At 40.3% G+C, this 23317-nt stretch overlaps 1 protein-coding gene across 1 annotated transcript in view; it reads right to left on the bottom strand.

The window, feature by feature from the left end:
• Nucleotides 1-23317, bottom strand: part of hacd4 (3-hydroxyacyl-CoA dehydratase 4) — a 59120-nt gene that overhangs the window by 3379 nt on the left and 32424 nt on the right. The window contains exons 4-6 of the mRNA XM_028805165.2: nt 19809-19921; nt 7355-7446; nt 4288-4419 (exon numbers count right to left, since the gene is read on the bottom strand). Coding sequence (XP_028660998.1) covers nt 4288-4419; nt 7355-7446; nt 19809-19921 — 337 coding nt within the window. The remainder of the gene's footprint in view (nt 1-4287; nt 4420-7354; nt 7447-19808; nt 19922-23317) is intronic.

Below are 23317 nucleotides of genomic sequence, written 5' to 3'. Positions count from 1 at the left end.
CATATTACAGAGAAGTCGGAGTCAGAAGTACCAGAAACTAAGGAGTCGGAGTCAAAGAATTTATCTACCAACTCCACAGCCCTGCTTACAAATATAAATGTGCTCTACTGGTAGTGTGCAAATAAAAGCAAAGAGGGCTGAGTCTTTCAGCTTTAAATTGTGAGTAGACTGACATTCCTAGAATTCTGGGCCCCCAGAAGATATTTCTGCGTTTTGCTGGCAGGCCTATTAGACAAAACTAGAAATGAGTGGCCTCTAAGAAACTAATGAGTGACAAGGACTGCATAACAGTGGGCTCATCTGATAAGAAGTGAATCTTCTCTTCCTCTTGTAATCTCCTCCTGTGGGTTGTACGTGTCTGAAGAAGGCATGTCTAACTTAACTTGCCCTGGACTGATTATTAGGCTGCTCAGACTTCCAAAACATTTACCAAATGATGAGCACAAACACGCTGAAGATGACAAATGGCAATGTGTTAACAAATGGAAGTTCATGTATGATAACAAGGCTAGGAAATGACCAAGTAGGTGTGAAAGATGAAGCAGAGCTGGCAGGCACATCTTGGAGAAGAACTAAGCTTCATCTCCCTGGGAGACCTCAGTGAGTTTGTGTTAAGAGGCAGGTTCAAGTAGTCCAAATAAGCATGTGCTCCTGGTGTGCCCTGAATTTTCAAGAAGCGTCAATAAAAATCCGTCCACACAAACAATCAAGTGGAAAGGCGCTAGCAGGACAGCAGACACCCGGCCAGGGTGACTAGTGACGCTATGCAGTCATTCAGGCAGATATCCACAGATGGCTACACAGAAGTCTGGATAGGCGTCCTGAAGTCAATGGAATGTGTAGCCTTGCTAGGTTGTGCTATGAAACTCAAACCCAGGAGGATTTCACTAGTCTATCACTTACGATGAAGAACTTTAATAACAGGTATTTCAGTGTGATGGAAACAAAATCTGAGGATATCTAAAAAAACCAACCATATACGTTTGGAGGCCCCAGAGGGTACAAAGCCATAACAAAAACAAAAAGAAATAGTGTAAATAATTCATAAATCATTGTGCAGAACAAATTTAAAAACTGCAATAAATTCACATTGAAAAATAAGTGGTATGTAAAGGAAAAAAGAAAGGAGTGTTTGAAATAAAACCAAAGAATGCCTGCACAATTATTAGGCAAATGGTACTCATCAGGATTAATTTTACTTTTGAACAAATACAACACTATCAGGCAATGCACAATTTTACAAACCTGAATGTTTAAAAGGAAAAGTGAGTTGGGTCTTTCTCAGTAGGACGTCTGTACAATTATTAGACAACTAAATTACAAATATTTTTTTTCCACTTGCTTCTTTACTCTTCCGGGTTTTGCAGTAATAACAACAAATAAATAACATATAACAATTAACAAATAAAATGTTGGTCTTTCTAAAGTATTCAGTGACCAATATGGCCACTGTTCTTTACAGTTACTGTCGTGAGTCTCCCCTCCATTGAGTCCGTCATTTTGATGATCTGTTCACAATGAATGTTTGCTGAAGCAGCAACCACTGCCTCCCAAATGCTGTTCAAAGAGGTGCATCACTGTATATCTTACATTTGAGAAGGGGCCACAAGTTCTCAATAGGACTTCAGTCAGGTCAGGAAGGGGGCCTGGTCATTATTTGGTAATCTTTGAGGCCTTTGCTGGTTACCCAAGCAGCAGAGCGTTTGGGTACATGTGATGGAGCATTGTCCTGCAAAAAGATCATCACCTTCTTGAATGCTACTTACCTTCTTCATGAAGTGGTATAGGAAGAAATAACTTTCAGAAATCAGCATTAGGTTTGGGAGTTGACTTTTAGTCCATTTTCAACCATAAAAAGGTCTACAACCTCATCTTTAAGGATAGCAGCCCACACCAGTACCCCCCCCCTCATCTTGCTGGTGCCCAGTGTCCATTAGTAGTTCAGCCATTTGTCACCGTTTGGTCAATCAAGAGTCACTCTGATTTAATTTTCATTCTTTGAAAAATCAGTCTTCAGGTATTTCTTGACCTAACTTGTTATTCATATTCAGTGGTCACATTTCAGCCTTCTTTACCTTAGCCATTTCTCTGAGCACCTGATATCTTGTACTTCTAGACACTCCAGGTACGTTGAGGAGGAGGAGGAGGTTAGGAGCATGTGCTGATGCAGCACATTATCACACCCACCATATGACAAACCAACTCAGGATCCCAGATTAGGACCGGAGTGCAGCCATGCAATGGGTGACACCTCAGCACCACACTAGTTCAGATGGAATGGAACCAGTGTGAGGTTTTTTTTATGGTGGCTGGAGTGCCAATTCTGCCACCAACCCCGAGGTTTTTCCCTGCAGGTTGGAGGGCCTGCATGCAGGGCTGGATGCAGATTAACGTCATACCAAGGAAGGAGCAATTGCAGGTTAAGGATGAGACCAACGAAGTAGAGTCACTTTTGGCATTACCAGTGCAAATCCCTAGCCTCAGAGCCACCACTGCGCCCGTAGGTAGGTTGCAGTTCTGGAATATGTTGAGGTGAATGGGTTCCTGGTGTTTAATTCTTCTCAAGTCTTTCACAGTTAATTTGTGTTTTTTCTTCTCCATATATTTTTTCAACCCTGCTTACTACTCACAACACAACATTTGATTGTCCGGTGCTCAGACCGCAGTAGTTTAGAAATTTCCTAAGTGTTGCATCCATCTGAAGGACATTTTCCAATTTTTCACTTTTCAGTGTCTGTCTATTTTGGCTCACTTTACCTGAGGTAATGAAGCTGCCGTAATAATTATGTACTGCACACCCTAATATAAACGTGTTAATCACTTTAAGCCACACTCCCATGAAATTGATTACAACCAATAAGCATTCAGGTTTGTATGGTTTAGAGTTGTAAAATGTACATAGAAGTAGTGATAAGGTGAGGAAATTGACGTGCCTAGTAATTGTGCATGCAGTGTACATAAAAAAAAAAAACAGCTTAAAATAAAATGCATCAAAAATTGAATGTACAAAATAAACAAAAATAAATGAGAAATTAACATCAAACAGTGAGGATGTAAAACATCAAAAATTGGTGTGTGAAATTAACCAGATCGCCCTGGGCTCAGAGGTGCTGGGACATCAGGGTAGGATTCACCTCCAGTATCCTACACTAAATGTAACTGGCTGGAATTGATCCTGGGAGTTGGTTTAAAGTCGTTTCATGCCAGCAGGATGATTCATGTAGATGGAGAGCTGGGACAAAGGTCTATCAGAAGGAAGAAGAATCCAGGCATGTGGATGAGAGGTGGGTAAGGGGGCAAGCCTCCTCACCAGGCAGACAGCCCATTTACGGAGGCCCAAAGGGTTAATGGATACCGTGCTTTGTACTCTGCACTCTTCCGTGGGTGTTTTTAGTTTAACAAACCCACAAATAAAAATGAAGCCACTTTGGAAGCTTGCTTTTAGAAACATAGAAACTGAGAGCAAACCTGAATAAGTGGCACAGCATGGAAGCAGGAGTAACAAGTTTGTCCCTGCATCTTCTTCAAGAAAAAAATAAAGGGATGTTTATGAATCTATTCTTGTTTATCATGGCACTGGAAGGACACAAGATGTTGTATGTAGCTGGACTCGGACCTGACAATACGACTACTTTTAGTCCTCTTGAGAAGCACCTTTTTGCCGAACCGCAGTGCCTTTACATCAGGGTGCAAATCTGCATATGAAGGACGTAACTTTTATACACAATGGGTAGAAAAGCAAACATCAAATGGTGATTACACAGGACTGTGTATGCAGTTTGAAGAAAAACAAAAACTGTTAGCTAGGTACACATTAAACTGAATGTCTTATGCCATGAAGAATCTGGTTACCTGTCACACTAAACCCTAACCTTGACTTCTGTTCTAAAACTGCCCTGACATCATGGCGCTGCGACTCTGCACACAGATGACGTTGACCCCTCTTACTGGCATTTATAATGGAATAGAGAGATGCCACCAGGGCCCCCTCTCCTGTTACAGGCCACAAGTTACAAACACTTTTTGGCACACAGCCTGAATGTTGGGTCAAGATTTTCTGTAAAAATGTAAAAGAAGTTGTGTTTATGTTATTTGTTGCAGGTCATTCTCCATATTATTAGGACTCTGAAAAAGAACAACTCAAATGTCAGGTCACATTAATGTGGCTGATTATGAGGGTCTCCCAAGCCTCCTAACTGTACTGGTTTTTAAAATGATGCTGCCTCCTGTCAAAATTCAGAGACACAAGCCCGCTTGCATAACAGGTACATATGATGAGAAACTTACCAAGAGCGAGCACTGGCATGTACAACTGTAGAACGTAAGGAAAGTGGACATAGATGGGCACTGGAAAGGACACTTGGAAAGAAAAGGTTCCCAGGGCTTCAAAGTAGGGCAGTGACTGGTAAATAGTGATGACTAAGGAAGAGAAAAAGAAAAAGAAACAGCTTAATGTATGTTTCCAGTGTTTTTAATTCAATTAGTGGTTTAAGCAAACCCCTTCCTAGTTCTGTGATCTTCAACAGGATTCCATTAGCACAAAATGTACAAATAAACAAGGTGAAGATGTCACAAGGTCACTGAAGAGCTCTCAGGAGAAGTTGCTTGTTTTTTTAAACCTTCAAAAATTCAAAGGAAATTCTTTTGTGTAGTTTTGTAAATAGATGAAATGTTATTTATACCACCCGTTTAGAAATGAGCCACATCACTGCACATTTTCCTCATGTCATGGAATGAATAGCCAAAGTGTGAAAAAATGGAAGGGTCAGATCTGAAGAGTCTTCCATTGTTGCATCACTGAGGTTTCAGATATTCACCTATTGCCAATAGTCACAACTCCACTGATTCATCCCATTCGGTCACAAAAGCAGATGCATCCTGTGCGGAAAGGGAACTTTCAAGAAGCTCACAGGTCAGGGCCATCATTTTATAGTTAAGTGCATAACTACAGGATCCAGGGCTTTTCTCTTTCTCAGCTTGTGCAGGTCGCCATGCTGTCTGTCCTTTCATTCTTAATGTTGAGAGCAAATCAGAAAACAACTGATGCAGCACTTAGTAGGGCCACTAAGGTGGTGGGTTTACTTTTAAAAGTCTACTGCTCTCTCCCCCACACTGAAGTGTGGCATGTTTGCAGCTAAAAGGAAGCATTGAGGTTAAAAAACGCAATGTAGTCCCAAAGAAGCCTGAAGCAAAACGGTTAACTGATTTTGATGACTCCACTCAAAATGGTGGAGACTTTGCTGAAAAACAAAGCACAAGGACATTTCCTTGCAGCTCTCAAGTGGCTGACTAGGCTGTGTAACCACAACATTTTTTATTCTTTTTTTCCTGATGGACGTACAAAGAATTTCCTTTTGTTATATGCTGCTGTAAAAATATGTCAGGCACGGACTCAAAGTCAGTAAACGCTCAACAGTCTGGGCTCACCTCTTTTTAACAACACACTTTACTATGGAAAACTATGGAGTGGCACATCGTGTGCAAACATAAAGCAGGAGTGTCAAACTACATTACACTATATACTGTATATCCAACTCGGGAGAACATACCAAAAAAAGACCTGCGCAACCTTTTCTTTACAAATAAGATGCACAGGTACTTCACTGCTCATCACAAGCACACATTCTTCCTTGTGTCTCTCTTGAAACTGTCAGTGGGGCTGGAAATCTAGCAGTGACCTCAGGGCTAAAATCAGCACCCAGTGAAAAAACTGCGTCAACACATAAAAGTCGATTGAAAGTGGCAGTCCGGACACACAGCAGAGTCCATCCATTACACCTGCACTAACACGAGTCACAACTGAATGGCACTTGACCCTCTCAAAAAAATGGGTGTAAATATACTAGTGATAAATTGCACAGACCACATATTAAGTTGGTCTGAAATGGACAGCAATCACATTTAACATGAGTGGAAATGCAAATGCGTTTTCTGTCCACATACAACTATCAAGTAAGCAGAAAAGGCAAAAGCATCGTGTAGCACTGTGGCAGCAGTTAGGTAAGCTGTAGAAAGGTGCCCAGCCATGACACCAGTGCATTTTTATACAGTGAGCGGAGTGGAAGCGGCGGTGTGTGTTAAGACGAGCTACTTGAGTCTGTCCCGTCTTTATTGGCACGTCTCCTTTTCCTCTTTCTCGTGCAGCCAGTTTCCATTCTAACTACAGGTTAATTACTGCACTGTGCGTGAGTGGACACTGGAGATGCATGTTAATGTCAGGTGTAAATGTAATCCAGCCAAATGATATACGGTTACAATCTGTATATAAAACACAGAGAAAACGAATAGTCATTGCAGGCTGTGTGTCTTGAGTTTAATGCCCCTAACCCTAAGATTTCAACCTCAATCATCTTTCTTGTTTCCAACATTTAAAGTAGTCAAAAAGAACATTGGCTTATCAACCATTTCTAAATTGTTCCAGTGTGGAAATGGGCAAAAATTCCACTCTTGCATTTCACCCCAGGATTTCAAGCTAAATTGTCTTATGTGGACTGGAAAAGCTTTCACCATTTAGTATGGAGTTTTGGTTGGTCATGTCCTATCCATCATTGGCTCTTGCACTGTGCCCTACTCAAGCCCACTCCAGAGGTTGGGAGCATGCACTGATACGGCACATTCCACCCCATAGGATCCCAAATTAGGACCCTACTGCAGGTCCTTAATAAAATCAGGTTTTGAACGCAGATGGATATATTGATGCAAAATGACTGAAAGCTGATCTGCAATACATTGGCATTTAAGACCATGATTCCACTACAGGGTCACAAAGGAGTTGGCGCCTAACCCAGCAACATCATGAGCAAAGTGGAAACCAACCCTGGATAGGTGGCCAGTCCACTACAGGGCATGCAGTCACACCGATGCTCACCAGGCCAGTTTGGTGGCAACACCAACTCTCACCAACAGGGAGCAGTCCAGGAATGAAAATGAAAATGTATTAAAGTGTAAAGAAATACGATCAAGAACCTTCACTTAAAAGTGTTTACAAACATCTAGTTAAAAAACCATTATCACTTATTCTACTTTAAACATTTACTTAAATATTCTCTAAAGAAACAAGCAGAAAATACTCTCTATGCACAGAGATAATTTTTTTTTTATAAAAAGCACAATGTTTCTCTATAAATATTTGTTATAGTATAGAAAAATGGAAGAGTGTGCAACTAAATATGTAATTTTTGTGATAGATTTTTTAGAAGTAAAAAAAATATAATAATTCAAAACAAATAACAGCAATAAGTGGTATAATGCAAACTTTCATTTTCTTGGGACACAATTTTAAAGACATTACAGTTTAAAGACTTGTGTCTGTTTCACCCTGCAAGTTGCTGTTTTTTTTAACATTTGATCTTACCTTCAGCAAGTGCTGCCAGCGGAAACAGAGGAATGCAAAATGCAAGACTGTAGAATGGAGTACTTATGAGGGCCATGAGGTGGTAAGTGTACCTGAGTAAAATCGGAGACAAAGAAGGCAGCGTTAGAACAGCGAGGGCACCTCCAAGTGGCTCACAGCACAAACTACACTTCATAAACTGCATACTCCTGCATCCAGAGCTCCTGCAGAGTCATTTCTCTGCTGAATGAAGTTCCATTCTTTACAACTAATACTCCACCACCTCTGTGTACCCTGATATTGTAACGTAATGTGTGATCTTATACATTGTGGTGTGCTGGTAACATCACTTCAGGAAAGGACAGCCAAATCAACATGCTAATTAAAAGAACAGGCTCAGTTATGGGATGCACTATGAACTGCCTGGAGGTAGTAGCAAAGGAGAGATGTAAAACAAAACTGAGTGTCATTATGAACAATTCTGTACATCCTCTCTCTGGCACATGAACACTGAGGACTTTCAGCCAACAAATTATTCAGCAGAAGTGTGTCAAGAAACACGACTGGGGTTCCTTTATACCAACAGCAATATGTCTGCATAATGCCTCACTGTGACTGTGACTGCCAAGTCAGAAGTTTCCAAGTTTCTAATTTTCTTTCTTTTTAGTCATTCCGGTGTGTGTTCAGACTCAAATGTGTTTGTATATTTATTTATTTATTTACATATCCACCTTTTTATGTATTTATTTATTTAAAGAGCTTCTGTAAAAAGTCAAATTTCCCCCTGGTGGCAAATAAAGTTCTATCTATCTATCTAATGAACAATACAGAATTTAAAGTGTAACTGGAGTAGCTCTGTGATATTGCATGTTAGAATTTATAGGAACTATTTCCCAAAGCATTTTAAACTCTGTCTCTTTTTAGAAGAAAGAACACTGAAGTTTTGCAATACATTTGCCACATCATATTGTATACTCCTCTTCATTTTCATCCTAAAATTACTCAAGACATTTTAAGGGCGATACAATTACATGTACAGGCAAACAGCTAAATTGCTAACGGCATGTTTACTTGTTGACGTGGCGATGCTTTCTTTAATAAATGTTGGCCTAAGCCCCCCTGGTGCTTGTCAGTAGCACATTTGCCAAAGTGGCTCAGAGCACTTCACAGGGTGCGACAGCAAGGCATACTGATTCTGTTGCTCTGTACCCACCATCCTCTTCTCTTTTTTCATAATTCTGATGATTATTCTCCCAATTCCTCAATGTATTTTATTTATTTTGTACAAATCAAACTCCCCCCAGATAAAAGCCTTAAGTATGGACTCAGTCTTCAAAATGAATAATATATGGCTGGTTATGCATTTCAAAGATTTGTGGTTTACTGCCTCTTGGCCCTGCCACACTACAATAAATGGCCTCAGCTTTTAAGGATGTGTCTGTCTAAAAGGGAAAATTATATTAAGTGCATCTCTTGGCTTGCTTTCTTTTGGCTCTCTTTTTTTTTTATTTACACTTGAATAAAAACAATATTTTGATGTCTAGTGATCTTCAGGTCTCACTGCCAAAAAGTCATCCTACTATTTAGTGATGCCCAATTGCACACAAATTACAGAAAAGTACAGAAAAACAAGTATAAATGAGCATTATCCAGTGAGGGTTTCTTTTCTGACGTTACTCAGGCTGAATGCTTGACCCATACATCTGCATTAGGATTCCATGAGACACATTGTGAATGCCATTGTGAATTTCCCATTGGGATTAATAAAGTATCTATCTATCTATCTATCTATCTATCTACATGGAAGCCTGTGATAGGATCGTTGGAGCTCTTTAAGTCCTCGATCTAAATATTTATTCTTGCCATCAAACATGGGGGCATTTTACTATAAGTATCTGTGAAAAACCGTGTGAGCATCACTTTACTGGGACTTTGAGAACTGTGTCTGCTTAGCAGTGTCTTCTACTTGCAGCTGCTCTTCAGCATGCCTCTAGTTTGAGTGTAATTCCCACATGCTTGCAATTTAACTACAATTCAGTTAATCTATAACCATAACAAATCACCTTTTCAGAGCACCAGATTCTATTCTATTATTGTTTTTGATCTTCAAATAAAAGCACTTACTTCCAACTTGATCCATGATGTAAATTTCATATGTAGTGTTGTGGAGAAACAGAAGGTTGAACACATATTGTAGCCATCATGGGGAGCTACTACCACAGACTGGAGTCAGTCAGGAATCCAGAATAGACGTCTTATGATTCTGTGTTTATATTTTATTTTTTAAAACATGCAGAATTTACTTTTACATTCACTGCGCATTTTCAAACTGGTTCCAACCCGTGTGATTTGTTTTATCGTTTTATTTTGTTTTCTTGTGACACTATTCTGGATGGCTCACATGATCAAGATCATGCAGCTCAGCCAATTCTCTCATTACCGCTCTGGGGTGCAATATTAGTTAAAGTATAAAAGGAGTCTAAGTACGACAAAGAGGAGAACCAAAGGAAAAGAAAGAGGTCCAGAGGTTAAATGAAGCGAAGCAAAGGAAAGGAAAGAAATTTCAGGATGAAGCTAAGCTGGTGCAACAGAAAGGAGACAAATAGTTGGGAAGTGGCCTCAAGGGATGAGTGAGTGAGCAACGCTGTCAAAGCAAGATTGTTAATGCTCCTTGTGCAACTCTGAGCAACAACCTGCTGAAGGTCATGGGACAGTGGCGGGAGTAAAGATCAGGGCTCGTGGGTTTCATGCTGAAGACCAAGAGACAGTGGCACGAACTTTTGGGCACCAGCAGTAAACAAATTAGCCTGTTGGGGAACAGTCCATTATGAGGGAAAACAGCTTGTCAGTTTTTCTGTGGGTTGAACAGATCTAGTTGGGTGAGCAGCAGAGGCTCATACAAACCCATAGGTGAGTGAAAAATCCTTACAACTTACCAAAAACGTCCACTTTGAACTATGAAAGATTTTGATTTAAAAATATGCCTTTCGCATTTATGAGGTAACTAAATATAAACATTTTATCACAGATTCTTGGAACAATTTTTCTTGAGCTAAGAACACGGTTCCTTTTCACTTGTCTGCTCACAGCCTCTGCTGTTGGTGGTGTCATCACAGCCTGACAAGATCCCAGCACCAAGCTCTGTTCTGCTTACAGTGGAACTTCAGGTGACGACCGTAATTTGTTCCAAATCTCTGGTTGCAACCCGATTTGGTCGTGACCCAAAGTAATTTCCCCCATAGGATTGTATGTAAATACAGTTAATCTGTTCCGGACCTTACGAGCTGTATGTAAATATATATATATTTTTTTTTAAAGATTTTTAAGCACAAAAATAGTTAATTACACCATAGAATGCAAAGTGTAATAGTAAACTAAATGTACAAACATTGAATAACACTAAGAAAACCTTGAACAGAGAAAACTAACATTGCAAGAGTTCACGCTATAGCCTTACAAACCGATCGCTGTAAACACTTTTTTTTTTTTTTAATGAGTTTTAAGCACAGGGAAAAAAATGAACATTTGAAAAATCCGTAATTTATACAAAAACTAACCATAAACAACCAAGAAAACTAACCTTGCATGAGTCGAGTTCTGGCATGAAGGAAGTGAGGAGGAACTGGGTGGAGAGAAGTTTACAGTTTTGAGGTAAAGTCCCTCTGCGCGATGCACGTCTGACCGAGAACAACGTACTGTACAGGGAGAGACTGAACACGTGCGTAAATAACCAGCGTGTACGAACCGGAAAGGAAACGAAATAGAGCACAAAGAGTTCACAGCGAATGCACAGGGAGAGACTGAACACGTGCAGAAATCATCGGCGCGTACGAACCGGAAGGGAAACTGGCTTGTTCATAAACGGATTGTGTGGTCGTGAACAGATGCAAAAGTTTGGCGAACTTTTTGGTCGTAACCCAATTTGTATGTGATCAGAGATGTTCATGACCCAAGGTTCCACTGTATAATGCTACTTTTGCTTCTGCAATTCTGCTTTTTCAACAGTTATGTTCTGCCATGGCTTGTAATATTAGATTGATGTGCACTCACATTATATGATTATCTTTTCCTAAACAGCACTAACTTTTCTTACATTATATTCTGTGTTGTTAATTTACATAGCTTGACGAGCAAGATTCACAGTGAGCAGCAGTGCAGTGAAATTAAACATGTAAGAGGTTCATTATTCTTTGTACAAAAAACAATCAGTCCTGAATACATGGGAGAACATACAAAAATTATGCAGACCCTGGCGCTGTGAGGCAGAAATGAGGGCTGGAGGGTGAAGGTATAGACACAGCACTCGCACTTGAGCCTGTAAATGATCACCTTGTAGTGGGGCCACATAGTTAGTGTTAAATGTCAGTTCTGAGTGCGTCTCGTTTCATTGTCCCGTTTACTGTTTGTGCATCAGTTAATGCCATCCCCGTAAAGGGGGACGGATGATGGAAGGAGACCACAGCCGCAAACCTGGAAAACACCTGTTTACAATTAATCAATCACAGCCGTCACAGGACTATTTAAGCCATCAGGAGGAGAAGGAAGAGAGAGGAGAGAAGGAGATTTTTTTTCACAATCACGACCACACTGTACCTGTTGTTTTCCATATCGCGCTTATCCATCCAGTTTGTTTTTCCATCAGCCGGATTTACTTCAAGGACCTCACCACGAGAGACCCCGGGGTAGGACTTAATCATCCACCACACACACACGAGGATTCACGGTGAGGCTGTTCCATTTTTTCCGGGGAGAATCAAACAACGCAATTTCACTAATTCAGTCATCAGCTTTCAGGACAGTTTCTTTATTACCGGACTCACGTTCTCATTCATTTTCAGTTTATCATTCATTGTTGTTATTCGTGTTGTGTGTTTATTTGTTACAGGGACAAGGGAGGGTTTTTGTTGTGTATATATATATATATATATATATATATATATATATATTTGGTGGTGTCTTGTTATTGCTGGGGTGGAGGGATATTTATATTTATATGTTTCTATTTTTTGCATGTCTTATTTTACTTAATACATTTAATCCGTTTAAATTCTACATCCTGTTTTTGTGTGATTATATTTTTCACCGTCGATTGTGGGGGAAAAGTTTAATTGGTAAGAAGTACGGCTTGATAGTAAGATTATTTCTCAGTCAATTATCCAAGCCACAGGTCTTGGGGGTGTAGCTGCCGGCTGGGTAAAAGGGGTCGGCCGTTACAACCTTGTCTGGAGGCTCACTTAGGTACCTCACATGACAGATTACTGCGTATTTGTAGAAAAATGCCAACTAAGACTGTGCTCCTGATTCATACCCAGCAATGAGAAGCCAGGGGAAAGAGTGACACGTGGACTGCCTCTGGCCCTGAGTGACCAGAGTGATGTGGGAGAGTAGGTTGCTGCATGATGGAAGCGGTCACAGAAATAATTAAATAAGCTTCCATAGAGTGAAAGGATATTAGCAATCATAAGTGTGCCTTTTTCAATTATTGTTGTCTAGTTGTCTACAGAATACAGACAGCAATTCATATTAGGGCATCAATAATAATCAATTTAATAATGTCAATAATGGGCACTTCCCAATGATTTTCTGAGGTGAATCCACATCCCTGGTGTACTGCGGGAGAAGGTGCATGTTGGAGGCAAGAGCATGGTCTCCTTTTAAATAGCTGAATATCACAACAGTGGTTTGGTTTTTGCTTTTTTACCTTCTTAAAATAACATGGATACGCTCTTTTGAAATATGTGTGCAATCCCAAGATGCAGATTAATGGTAAATAACATTTTTGGCTTAAAAAATTGACATAGTTGGTAAATTTCAAGGCTTTTTCATTCATCTATGGACCTGTGCATCCATTGGCCTCATTGTAGCCTACAAGAACATACAAGCACTTTTTAACATCTCTCTATTATAAAAAAAATCTTGGGTCGAGATGTGATTTTCTCGGAGACACTTTAACGTCCCACGAGATAAGGCAGTGAGACAAAAGGACAGTTGCTGTACAGGCTTTTAAATGTTTGAAGTGCTGCACGACATGCAGATCACACAGCATGGCACAAGCAGCAGCAAGCCAGCTGATTGAGCATAGAGGAGGCAAAAAAATTTATTTGTTTCCCATTGTAACACAATTTAAGAGGGGGTTTCGGAGGAGCGACCACATCTCCTTAGCATTGCGTTCAGCAGCCCCTTCACAATGCGAGAGGTAGAGACACGATGTGACTGGCGTGTAGCGCGCCCCGGGGGGAGGCGAGTGAAGCAAGCAGGCGGCAAAGCCCCCTAGTTTATAAATAAATGTCTTGCTTTAAGAACACAACTTTATATGTCAAATTCACATATACCATGATTGAGAAGAAATAACTTTGACTTGAAAAATACCAAGCTTATTCTTTAAGGTGTGGATTAGATTTGAGAGGTGACTATGAACTGCCAAACCAGGTGGGAAGCAGGCATTTAATAACGATCTTTAGGACCCTTACTCTTTAGTTCATTGCAAGGGTTTAACATTGAACCCCAGAACTTGCCTGCACCCCGTATTAGTATAGGAATTAGTATAGGGATATACAGTATTTACCTATACACAAGTTTACAGGATGAAAAACTCAAGTCGACGTCCAACGTCACAAGTCACACATTCTACCCTGCTTTGAAATTCAGAGGTTACCCTTCTCTTTCTGTCTGAAGATGTCTTGGCAGAAGTTTCCACCATCAACAATTTCTCCCACAAAAAGGACAATTTTTCCTTAAATTATTTAAATGCTCAGTAAACCGGGTAAAGAAGAATTATCAAATCTCTCATCACAAGTGTGACTTTAAACTTAAACTGGCACTGAAATGGCGATATTCCAGTTTCTGTGGTCAAAATACCATTATATGAAAATGTCGTTAGTTAAAGGAGCTCCTTACAATATGTGTGACTGTCATTAATTGTACAAAGTCTTGATTCACCCACTCTGTCTGACCATTATTCATTGCATGAGCCGAGATTTACAGTAGATTGAATTCTACCTTTAAATAAAAAATCTCTTCTGAATCATAAAACAAATTATGGCTCCATATGCAATGAATTTAAGGAACCCATGAAGTATATAAAATCCATCCAGCCATCCATCCATCCTCTTCCGCTTATCCAAGATCGGGTCGCGGGGGCAGCAGCTTGAGCAGAGATGCCCAGACTTCCCTCTCACCGGCCACTTCTTCTAGCTGTTCCGGGGGAACCCTGAGGCGTTCCCAGGCCAGCCGGGAGACATACAGTACTGTGCAAAAGTTTTAGGGAGGTGTGAAAAAATGCTGTAAACAAAGAATGCTTTCAAAAATGGAAGTGTTATATCATTTATTTTCACCAATCAACAAATTGCAGTGAATGAACAAAAGAGAAATCTAAATCAAATCAATATTTGGTGTGGCCACCCTTTGCCTTCAAAACAGCATCAATTCTTCTAGGTACACTTGCACACAGTTTTTGTAGGAACTCGGCTGGTAGGTTGTTCCAAACTTCTTGGAGAACTAACCACAGATTTTCTGTGGATGTAGGCTTCCTCACATCCTTCCGTCTCTTCATGTAATCCCAGACACACTCGATGATGTTGAGATCAGGGCTCTGTGGGGGCCATACCATGACTTCCAGGACTTCTTGTTCTTCTTTACGCTGAAGATAGTTCCTAATGACTTTGGCTGTATGTTTGGGGTCGTTGTCCTGCTGCAGAATAAATTCGGGGCCTCCCCGATGGTATTGCATGATGGATAAGTATCTGCCTGTATTTTTTCTCAGCATTGAGAACACCATTAATCCTGACCAAATCTCCAACTCCATTTGCAGAAATGCAGCCCCAAACGTTCAAGGAATCTCCACCATGCTTCACTGTTGCCTGCAGACACTCATTGTTGTACCGCTCTCCAGCCCTTCGACGAACAAACTGCCTTCTGCTACAGCCAAATATTTCAAATTTTGACTCATCAGTCCAGAGCACCTGCTGCCATTTTTCTGCACCCCAGTTCCTATGTTTTCGTGCATACTTGAGTCGCTTGGCCTTGTGTCCACGTCAGAGTTATGGCTTTTTGGCTGCAACTCTTCCATGAAGACCACTTCCGGCCAGACTTCTCCGGACAGTAGATGGGTGTACCTGGGTCCCACTGGTATCTGCCAGTTCTGAGCTGATGGCACTGCTGGATATCTTCCGATTTCGCAGGGTAATAAGCTTGATGTGTCTTTCATCTGCTGCACTGTTTCCTTGGCCGACCACTGCGTCTACGATCCTCAACGTTGCCCGTTTCTTTGTGCTTCTTCAAAAGAGCTTGAACAGCTCATCTTGAAACCCCAGTCTGCTTTGAAATCTTTGTCTGGGAGAGACCTTGCTGATGCAGTATTGAATGCAGTATGAACAGACCTTGTGTCTTGTTGCTGTGCTCAATCTTGCCATGACATGAAACTGTCTTCCACACCCTCACCTTGGTAGCAGAGTTTGGCTGTTCCTCACCCAGTTTTAAGCCTCCTACACAGCAGTTTCTGTTTCAGTTAATGACTGTGTTTCAACCTACGTGTGACATTGATGATCATTAGCACCAGTTTGGTATAATTGGTTGATCATACACCTGACTATAATCCTACAAAATCCCTGACTTTGTGCAAGTGTACCTATGAGAATTGATGCTGGTTTGAAGGCAAAAGGTAGTAACACCAAATATTGATTTGATTTAGATTTTTCTTTTGTTTGCTCACTTTGCATTTTGTAAATTGATAACAATAAACAATCATTATTTATATTTCTGAAAGCATTCTTTGTTTACAGCATTTTTTCACACCTGCCTAAAACTTTTGCACAGTACTGTAGTCCCTCCAGCGTGTCCTGGGTCTTCCCCGGGGCCTCCTCCCGGTTAGATATGCCTGGAACACCTCACCAGGGAGGCGTCCAGGAGGCATCCTGATCAGATGCCCAAGCCACCTCATCTGACTTCTCTTGATGTGGAGGAGCAGCTAGGAGCTCTGTTGTCTGAGGCATTATGCCCCTGGTAGGGCCACCCAAGGCAAACTGGTCCTAGGTGAGGGATGAGACAAAGAGCGGTTCAACAAAACCTCCTATGAAGAATAAAACATTTGGACGGTGTTTTCCCTCGCCCAGACGCGGGTCACCAGGGCCCCCCCCTCTGGAGCCAAGCCTGGCGGTGGAGCTCAATGGTGAGCACCTGGTGGCTGGGCCTGCAGCCATGGGGCTCGGCCGGTCACAGCCCGAAGAGGCAACGTGGGTCCCCCTTCCCATGGGCTCACCACCTACGGGAGGGGCCAAGGAGGTTGGGTGCAGTGTGAGTTGGGTGGTGGCCGAAGGTGGGGACCTTGGCGGTCCGATCCTCGGCTACAGAAGTATATAAAATGTCTTTAAAAAATGTTTCCTAACTCCTAGACTATGAATAATTTACTAGGCGGATCAATCTACCATAACCAAAACAGTTCAGCCCCTGAATTCTGGAAGGTCGGTGGTGAAATCTTTAGAGATATCGCACTAAGATCTGCCTGGCAGAACCATCAGGCCCAAAAGACAACCAGCTGGGCTTTCACTCTGAAGAATTAAAATTTCCAGGGTAACAACAGCAAGCCATATCCCCACTCAGAAGTGTTTGTTTGAAAATTTGCTTGGCAAATTCAAAACCTGTCAGAATTAGTTCCTGTACTGGTTCATTTCCTCTAGAGATTCTAATTTCCTCAGCTGAAATCAAGGAATTGCAGAAAGTGTAATAGCTGCTAGAAATCTGTCAGAAGATAAAATCAGTTCTGGCACTACATCAAGACTGATTAAATTGTTGAAGTAGTGCATGAGCTATCAGGTTTTTATCTCCTGTACAATAAGAAATTATAAAATTGAATCTGTTAAAAAAAAGATTTCAAATAAACTACATTTTAACTTTCAGTGTAAATAATAAATTGTTGCTCAGTCCACACCAACCAATGTTGCCATTCTTCCCAAGCTAGTTTTATTGATAAAAGGTCTCCATCACCAACATCATAATTTTGTTCTGTATGCAGACTTTTTTTGGAGATAACATGTGGCTGTAATTTGCCTGCATTTGGAAATCTCTTAGATAAAATGGCTCAATAAAGTGCAGTCTGGGTGGTGAAAGATTGATGCTGAAGTGAATCATTCTTTTAGTTGTTTAAATACTTCTTGCACTTGATGGTCCAAATAAATGGTAAAGAATGTGAAATTTCACACCTATTACAGTTACACAGCATTGACTATTGGTAATTGGTATATTGGTAATCAGTTAGCAATCAGTAATCATATTGTCCGTGAAGAGTCAATTCCTGCTTACTGAACTTCTCCATCTGCTCTTACTGACTGCCCTGGGTTTCCGCCATAATCAATGTCATGCTTTAAGTCAGACTGTATAAAATGTAGCAAAAGTGTTTCTATAAAAAATATAGTTATTTACCAAATATTATAAAACCGTTCAGTGAAACACACTTTCTTCTTCTTCTTTAGACTGCTCCTGTTAGGGGTTGCCACAGCGGATCATCTTTTTCCATATCTTCCTGTCCTCTGCATCTTGCTCTGGTACACCCCTCACCTGCATGTCCTCTCTCACCACATCCATAAACCTTCTTTTAGGCCTTCCTCTTTTCCTTTTACCTGGCAGCTCTATCCTTAGCATTCTTTTCCCAATATACCCAGCACCTCTCCTCTGCACATGTCCAAACCAACGCAATCTCACTTCTCTGACTGACTCCAAACCGTCAAACCTGAGCTGACCCTCTAATGTACTCTGTGTACTCGTTTCTAATCCTGTCCATCCTCATCATACCCAATGCAAATCTTAACATCTTTAACTCTGCCACTTCCAGCTCTGTCTCCTGTTTTTTTTTTGTCAGTGCCACCATCTCCAACACATATAACAAAGCTGGTCTCACTACCATCCTGCAGACTTTCCCTTTCACTCTAGCTGATACCTGTCTGTCACAAATCACTCCTGACACTCTTCTCCACCCAATCCACCCTGCCTCTTTTTCACCTCTCTTCCACAATCTACTCTGTACTGTTGATCCCAAGTATGTAAACTCATCCACCTTCGCCAACTCTATTCCCTGCATCCTTATAATTCCACTGACCTTCCTCATATTTACACACATGTATTCTGTCTTGTTCCTACTGACCTTTATTCCTCTCCTCTCCAGGGTCTCCTCAACCTGCTCCCTACTCTCACTACAGATCACAATGTCATCAGCAAACATCATAGTCCACGGGAACTCCAGTCTAATCTCGTCTGTCAACCTGTCCATCACCATTGAAAATAAGAAAGGGCTCAGAGCCGATCCCTGATGTAATCCCACCTCCACGATGAATGCATCCATCATTCCTACCGCAGACCTCACCACTGTCACACTTCCCTTGTACATATCCTGCACAACTCTTACATACTTCTCTGCCACTTCCAACTTCCTACAACACCTCTTAAGGCACCCTATCGTATGCTTTCTCCAGGTCCACAAAGACGCAATGCAACATCTTCCTATACTTCTCCATCAACACCTTCAGAGCAAACATCACATCTGTTGTGCTCTTTCCTGGCATGAAACCATACTGCTGCTCACTAATCATTACCTACCTACTTAACATAGCTTCCACTACTGTTTCCCATAACTTCATGCTGTGGTTCATCAATTTTATCCCACTGTAGTTACTACAGCTCTGTACACCCCTCTTGTGCTTAAAAATCGGTACAGTTCAGTACACTTCTCCACTAAGACATCCTCTCATTTTCCAAGATTCCATTAAACAAAATGGTTAAAAAATCCACTGTCATCTCTCCTAAATATCTACATGCTTCAACAGGCATGTCATCTGTACCATTCTTCTTCTTCTTCATAGCTGTCCTTACTTCCTCCTTGCTAATCCATTGTACTTCCTGATTCAATATCTCCTCATCATCAAACCTTCTTTCTCTCTCATTCTCTTAATTCATCAGCCTCACAAAGTACTCCTTCCATCTTCTCAACACACTCTCCTCACTTGTGAGTATGTTTCCATCATTATTCTTTATCACCCTAACCTGCTGCACATCCTTTCCAGCTCGGTCCCTCTGTCTAGCCAATCGATACAGGTCCTTTTCTCCCTCCTTAGTGTTCATCTTTTCATACAACTCATCATACGCCTTTTCTTTAGCCTTCGCCACCTCTCTCTTCGCCTTACGCCTTATCTCCTTGTACTCTTGTCTACTTTCTGCATCTCTCTGACCATCCCACTTCTTTTTCGCCATCCTCTTCCTCTGTATACTCTCCTGTACTTCCCCATTCCACCACCAGGTTTCCTTTTTCCTGCTTCCTCTGTCCAGATGTCATGCCAAACACCCTTCTTGCTGTCACCCTTAACTAGTAAACTGAATTAAAAAAAACACAATTGACACTACTGCCCTAGACCAGGGTTCTTTCATATAAGAGTGGCACTGAAATTACAATAAGCAATGAATGAAAAAAATATTGAAGTAGATGCCTTACTTCATTATATCTAGAATATTCCAGATGTAAAAAAGCACGCATACAATGCATTTGCTTTGGACTTCTTCTTGGCTGGCAATCACTACAAACAGCAGAATGTTTCTTTCGAGTACCTGCAAAAAGAAAATAATAATAAAAAATTTTTTAAAAAACTGGCACAAAAATGCAGTGTGCCTTAACTATTGTTAAAGCGAAATATTAGAAATGCCATTGGAGTGTACAGAATGTCACACATTCTTAGCATTCAGATGTAATTTTTTTCGGATAATGACACTACTTTTGATACAATACAAGAACTAAAACCGTGAGACGGGTATCAAAATACATGTCAGTCAAAAGGACTGACAAAATTTTATTACCAAAATACAAAGGAAACGTATTAAAACACATGTTAAGAATCAAAGGTTGTTAACTGTAATCTTGAATTGACACATCCCCTAAAAGACAAACTTTTATCAGATTGCCTAAATGATGTTATGAGCCACACACCTCCTGATCCTCACTAAGTAAATCTGTAAACAAATGTCTGTGAGCACCAGTAAACAAAACAGCGATGAAACAATACAAATGAAAATACACAAACCAAAAACCAGTGTAATAAACAGAATCCTTATATTCAAAAACTCAATTAAGGAGAGATCCAGGAAAATCTAGATATGCAAAAGCAAGTTACAAAACCCAGGAAAACAATGAAAATAGCAGCAATAAAATATGAAATGACAATATAGCATAACCTCAAAACAGTGAAGTCTCTGAATGAGTTCATCAGGCTAACAGGGATAACAAAGAGAGAGAACAGGCATGAAAACAAGAAAGTAATTTAGGTGCATGAAGGTCAGTGAACTTCACCCAAGAGCATTCCTCTAAGCCATATATCCCTTCCAATGCACCAGATAGTCAACAGTTGAACTCCAATGCCATGAGTCCAAGATTGAATGAACTTCAAATTCTCCTGTACTGTCAACAGAAACAGCGGGGGCTGGGGGGTTGGGCATAGAGACATAAAAGAGACAATGATACATAGTTACACTGGGCACTGATGATGCAATGGAAGGTGGGTCCAATAGACAAGGCTTATAACCATACAGGCACTCAAATGGTAACATTTTAAGGGCAGTTAGGTGTTCTTGAACTGAGTTTTTTGTGCATCTGAAAAACTTCTCCAAATCTCTGGAACAAGGCTCTGTTTGGCCATTAACCTCAGGATAATAACTGGAAGAAAGATTAACAGAATAACCCAACTGCTACAAAAGAACTTCAAAAAGCAGGAAAAAAAGTTGTGAACCTCATTCTGAAATAATATTAGAAGAGAAACCATGCAAACAGATAACTTTGGATAAAAAAAGATATCCTACACTTTAGCTGTTGGCAAACTCTATTAAGTTCTCTGCTTTAAAGAACCAATCATCTGTAAAATGCATTGTGGTTAGTCCTTCAGAAGGGTGAAGGTCTGTAATAAAGTCAATTGAACTATAATTTCGGGGATAAAGTGGAACAGAAATTAGTTAAAATAGTTTAACGGGTAAGCCAGGGAATGGTTCCACTTTACAACAAATCTTGCATGCAGCAATAAAGTCACGGGTATGTTTATAAATATTCTCTTACAAGAAAGAAAAGTGAAGAATTACCATGGTTTGTGTTTAAAAACCAAAAACATCAGTAAATGCCATCAAAGAAACAATAAACTTCTCTAGCAGCAGAATGAGTTTTTTAGGAAATACCTTTTGTCTCTCCTTCTCTTTAGTACTTGTTCTTGCATTTTTCTTGATTTATTAATAAATATTTTTAAAAGATGGATTGTTTCTACCTTTTATAAGCCAGACATTTATGACCTTTGTTAACTTTCTGGAACTATTAAGAGCTTTTACCCTATAAGGTCTGCTAAGCCAAGAAGTGGCTCTCTAGAGAGGGGATTAAGCATAGGAAGGCTTAATGCCCCCTTGGTCAGTAAAGTCTGTCTTGTAGAGCTTCAGCCCTTTAAAGTTATGGATCAAGCTACAGCTTACAACAGATACAGGATCTGCTTTTTTGTTTTTATCCTTAGCATGGCATAAAATACTGAAATCACAGTGGCTAAAGAACAAAGACCAACAAACCTGCTGTGCATTTAATTCTTTTGTTGTTTTTAAGTACATAAGATTCTTATGATCTGTGTAAATCATAAATGGGAATTCTGCCCACTTGAGCCAATGTCTTCAATCTTCTAATGCTAATTTAATAACTGAGAGTTCTGGTTTGCCAACAGCATAGTTCTGCTCAACCATTTTGAACAATAGGCATATGGATGGAGCAAACCAATGTCTCTGTGAAAGAATTGCCCTTACATCTAAATTGGATGCATCAACCCCTATGATAAATTGTTGTTCTGGATCAAGGTGTCTTTTCCCTGGTGCAGAGGTGAATAAATGCTTTAAATGATCAACAGCAGCTTTTACCTCTGAGATCCATACAAAAGTCTTATGAGTTTTCTTAAAGAGGTGACTGGCAAAATCACTGTGCTGAAATTCTTGATAAAGCAGAGATAATAATTGAATCTTTGTACATGTTTAATGCTTTTCAGAGCAGCCCAGTTTAAGATAACCATACTCTTAGTTTGATCCATTTTCAACCAGTCAATGTTAATTCATATCCTAAAAATAAAACCCAACCCTTATGGCATTCACGCCTCTAACTACAAGTGTAAGTGCAATTTCCTTGACATGATACATGTGACATGTGACATTGAAGGTCTTGGAAAAAAATAAGAATGCCATTGATATATACTAGGATCTAAATGCCCAGGAGATCAAAGAAATTCATTGGCAGCACATTAACTGGTATTCGTAAGGTCCAGTTGCAGCATTATACGTTGTTATTCACTCATCTCCCTTCTCGATTTTAATCAATTTACAGTATAGGCACTGTGGAGACTGAATTTAGTAAACATAGCAGACCCAGTGGCTTGTTTCAGTAATGAGTAGAGCAGTGAGACAGGTTCATTATTTTTAACAGTAATAAAGTTTAATTCTGTGTAACCAATATAGAAATATAATCCATAGCCTTTCTCCTGATAAAAGAATGAGTATGAATAAGATGTTCTTACTGAGGAATAATGTGTTTGCTTTATATCTGACATAACAAGCCATGTCTTCTAAAAATTGTGCTCAGCTGTCAATTGAATATTCTCTCACCAGGCTTTAGGATCATCGAAGTGGTCCCTTTCAGGTGACAGTCAGACAGTCAGTTTAGATTTCTCTTAGCAGTGAAATTGCTAAGAGAATTGCTACGAGAATTGTCCACCTTGCTACTCTCCAGTAAAGCCCATTTTGCCCAGTGTTGTTCTGATTGTGCAGCTATGAACACTGCCCTTTCCTGAGGTAAGTGAAGCTTGCACTTCTTTGAAAAGTTCGAGATCCTTTGTTGATTAGGTGAACAGGATGGACAAGCTTTGTTGGACTGACTGGCCTGTGCTCACCAAAATTGTTCTTTCATCCTGGATGATACACCTGAGGAGTAACTTTGGTATGCTG

This window comes from Erpetoichthys calabaricus, chromosome 7, assembly GCF_900747795.2.
Source record: "Erpetoichthys calabaricus chromosome 7, fErpCal1.3, whole genome shotgun sequence".
NCBI lineage: Eukaryota > Metazoa > Chordata > Cladistia > Polypteriformes > Polypteridae > Erpetoichthys > Erpetoichthys calabaricus.
This window is presented reverse-complemented; position numbering and strand designations above follow the sequence as displayed.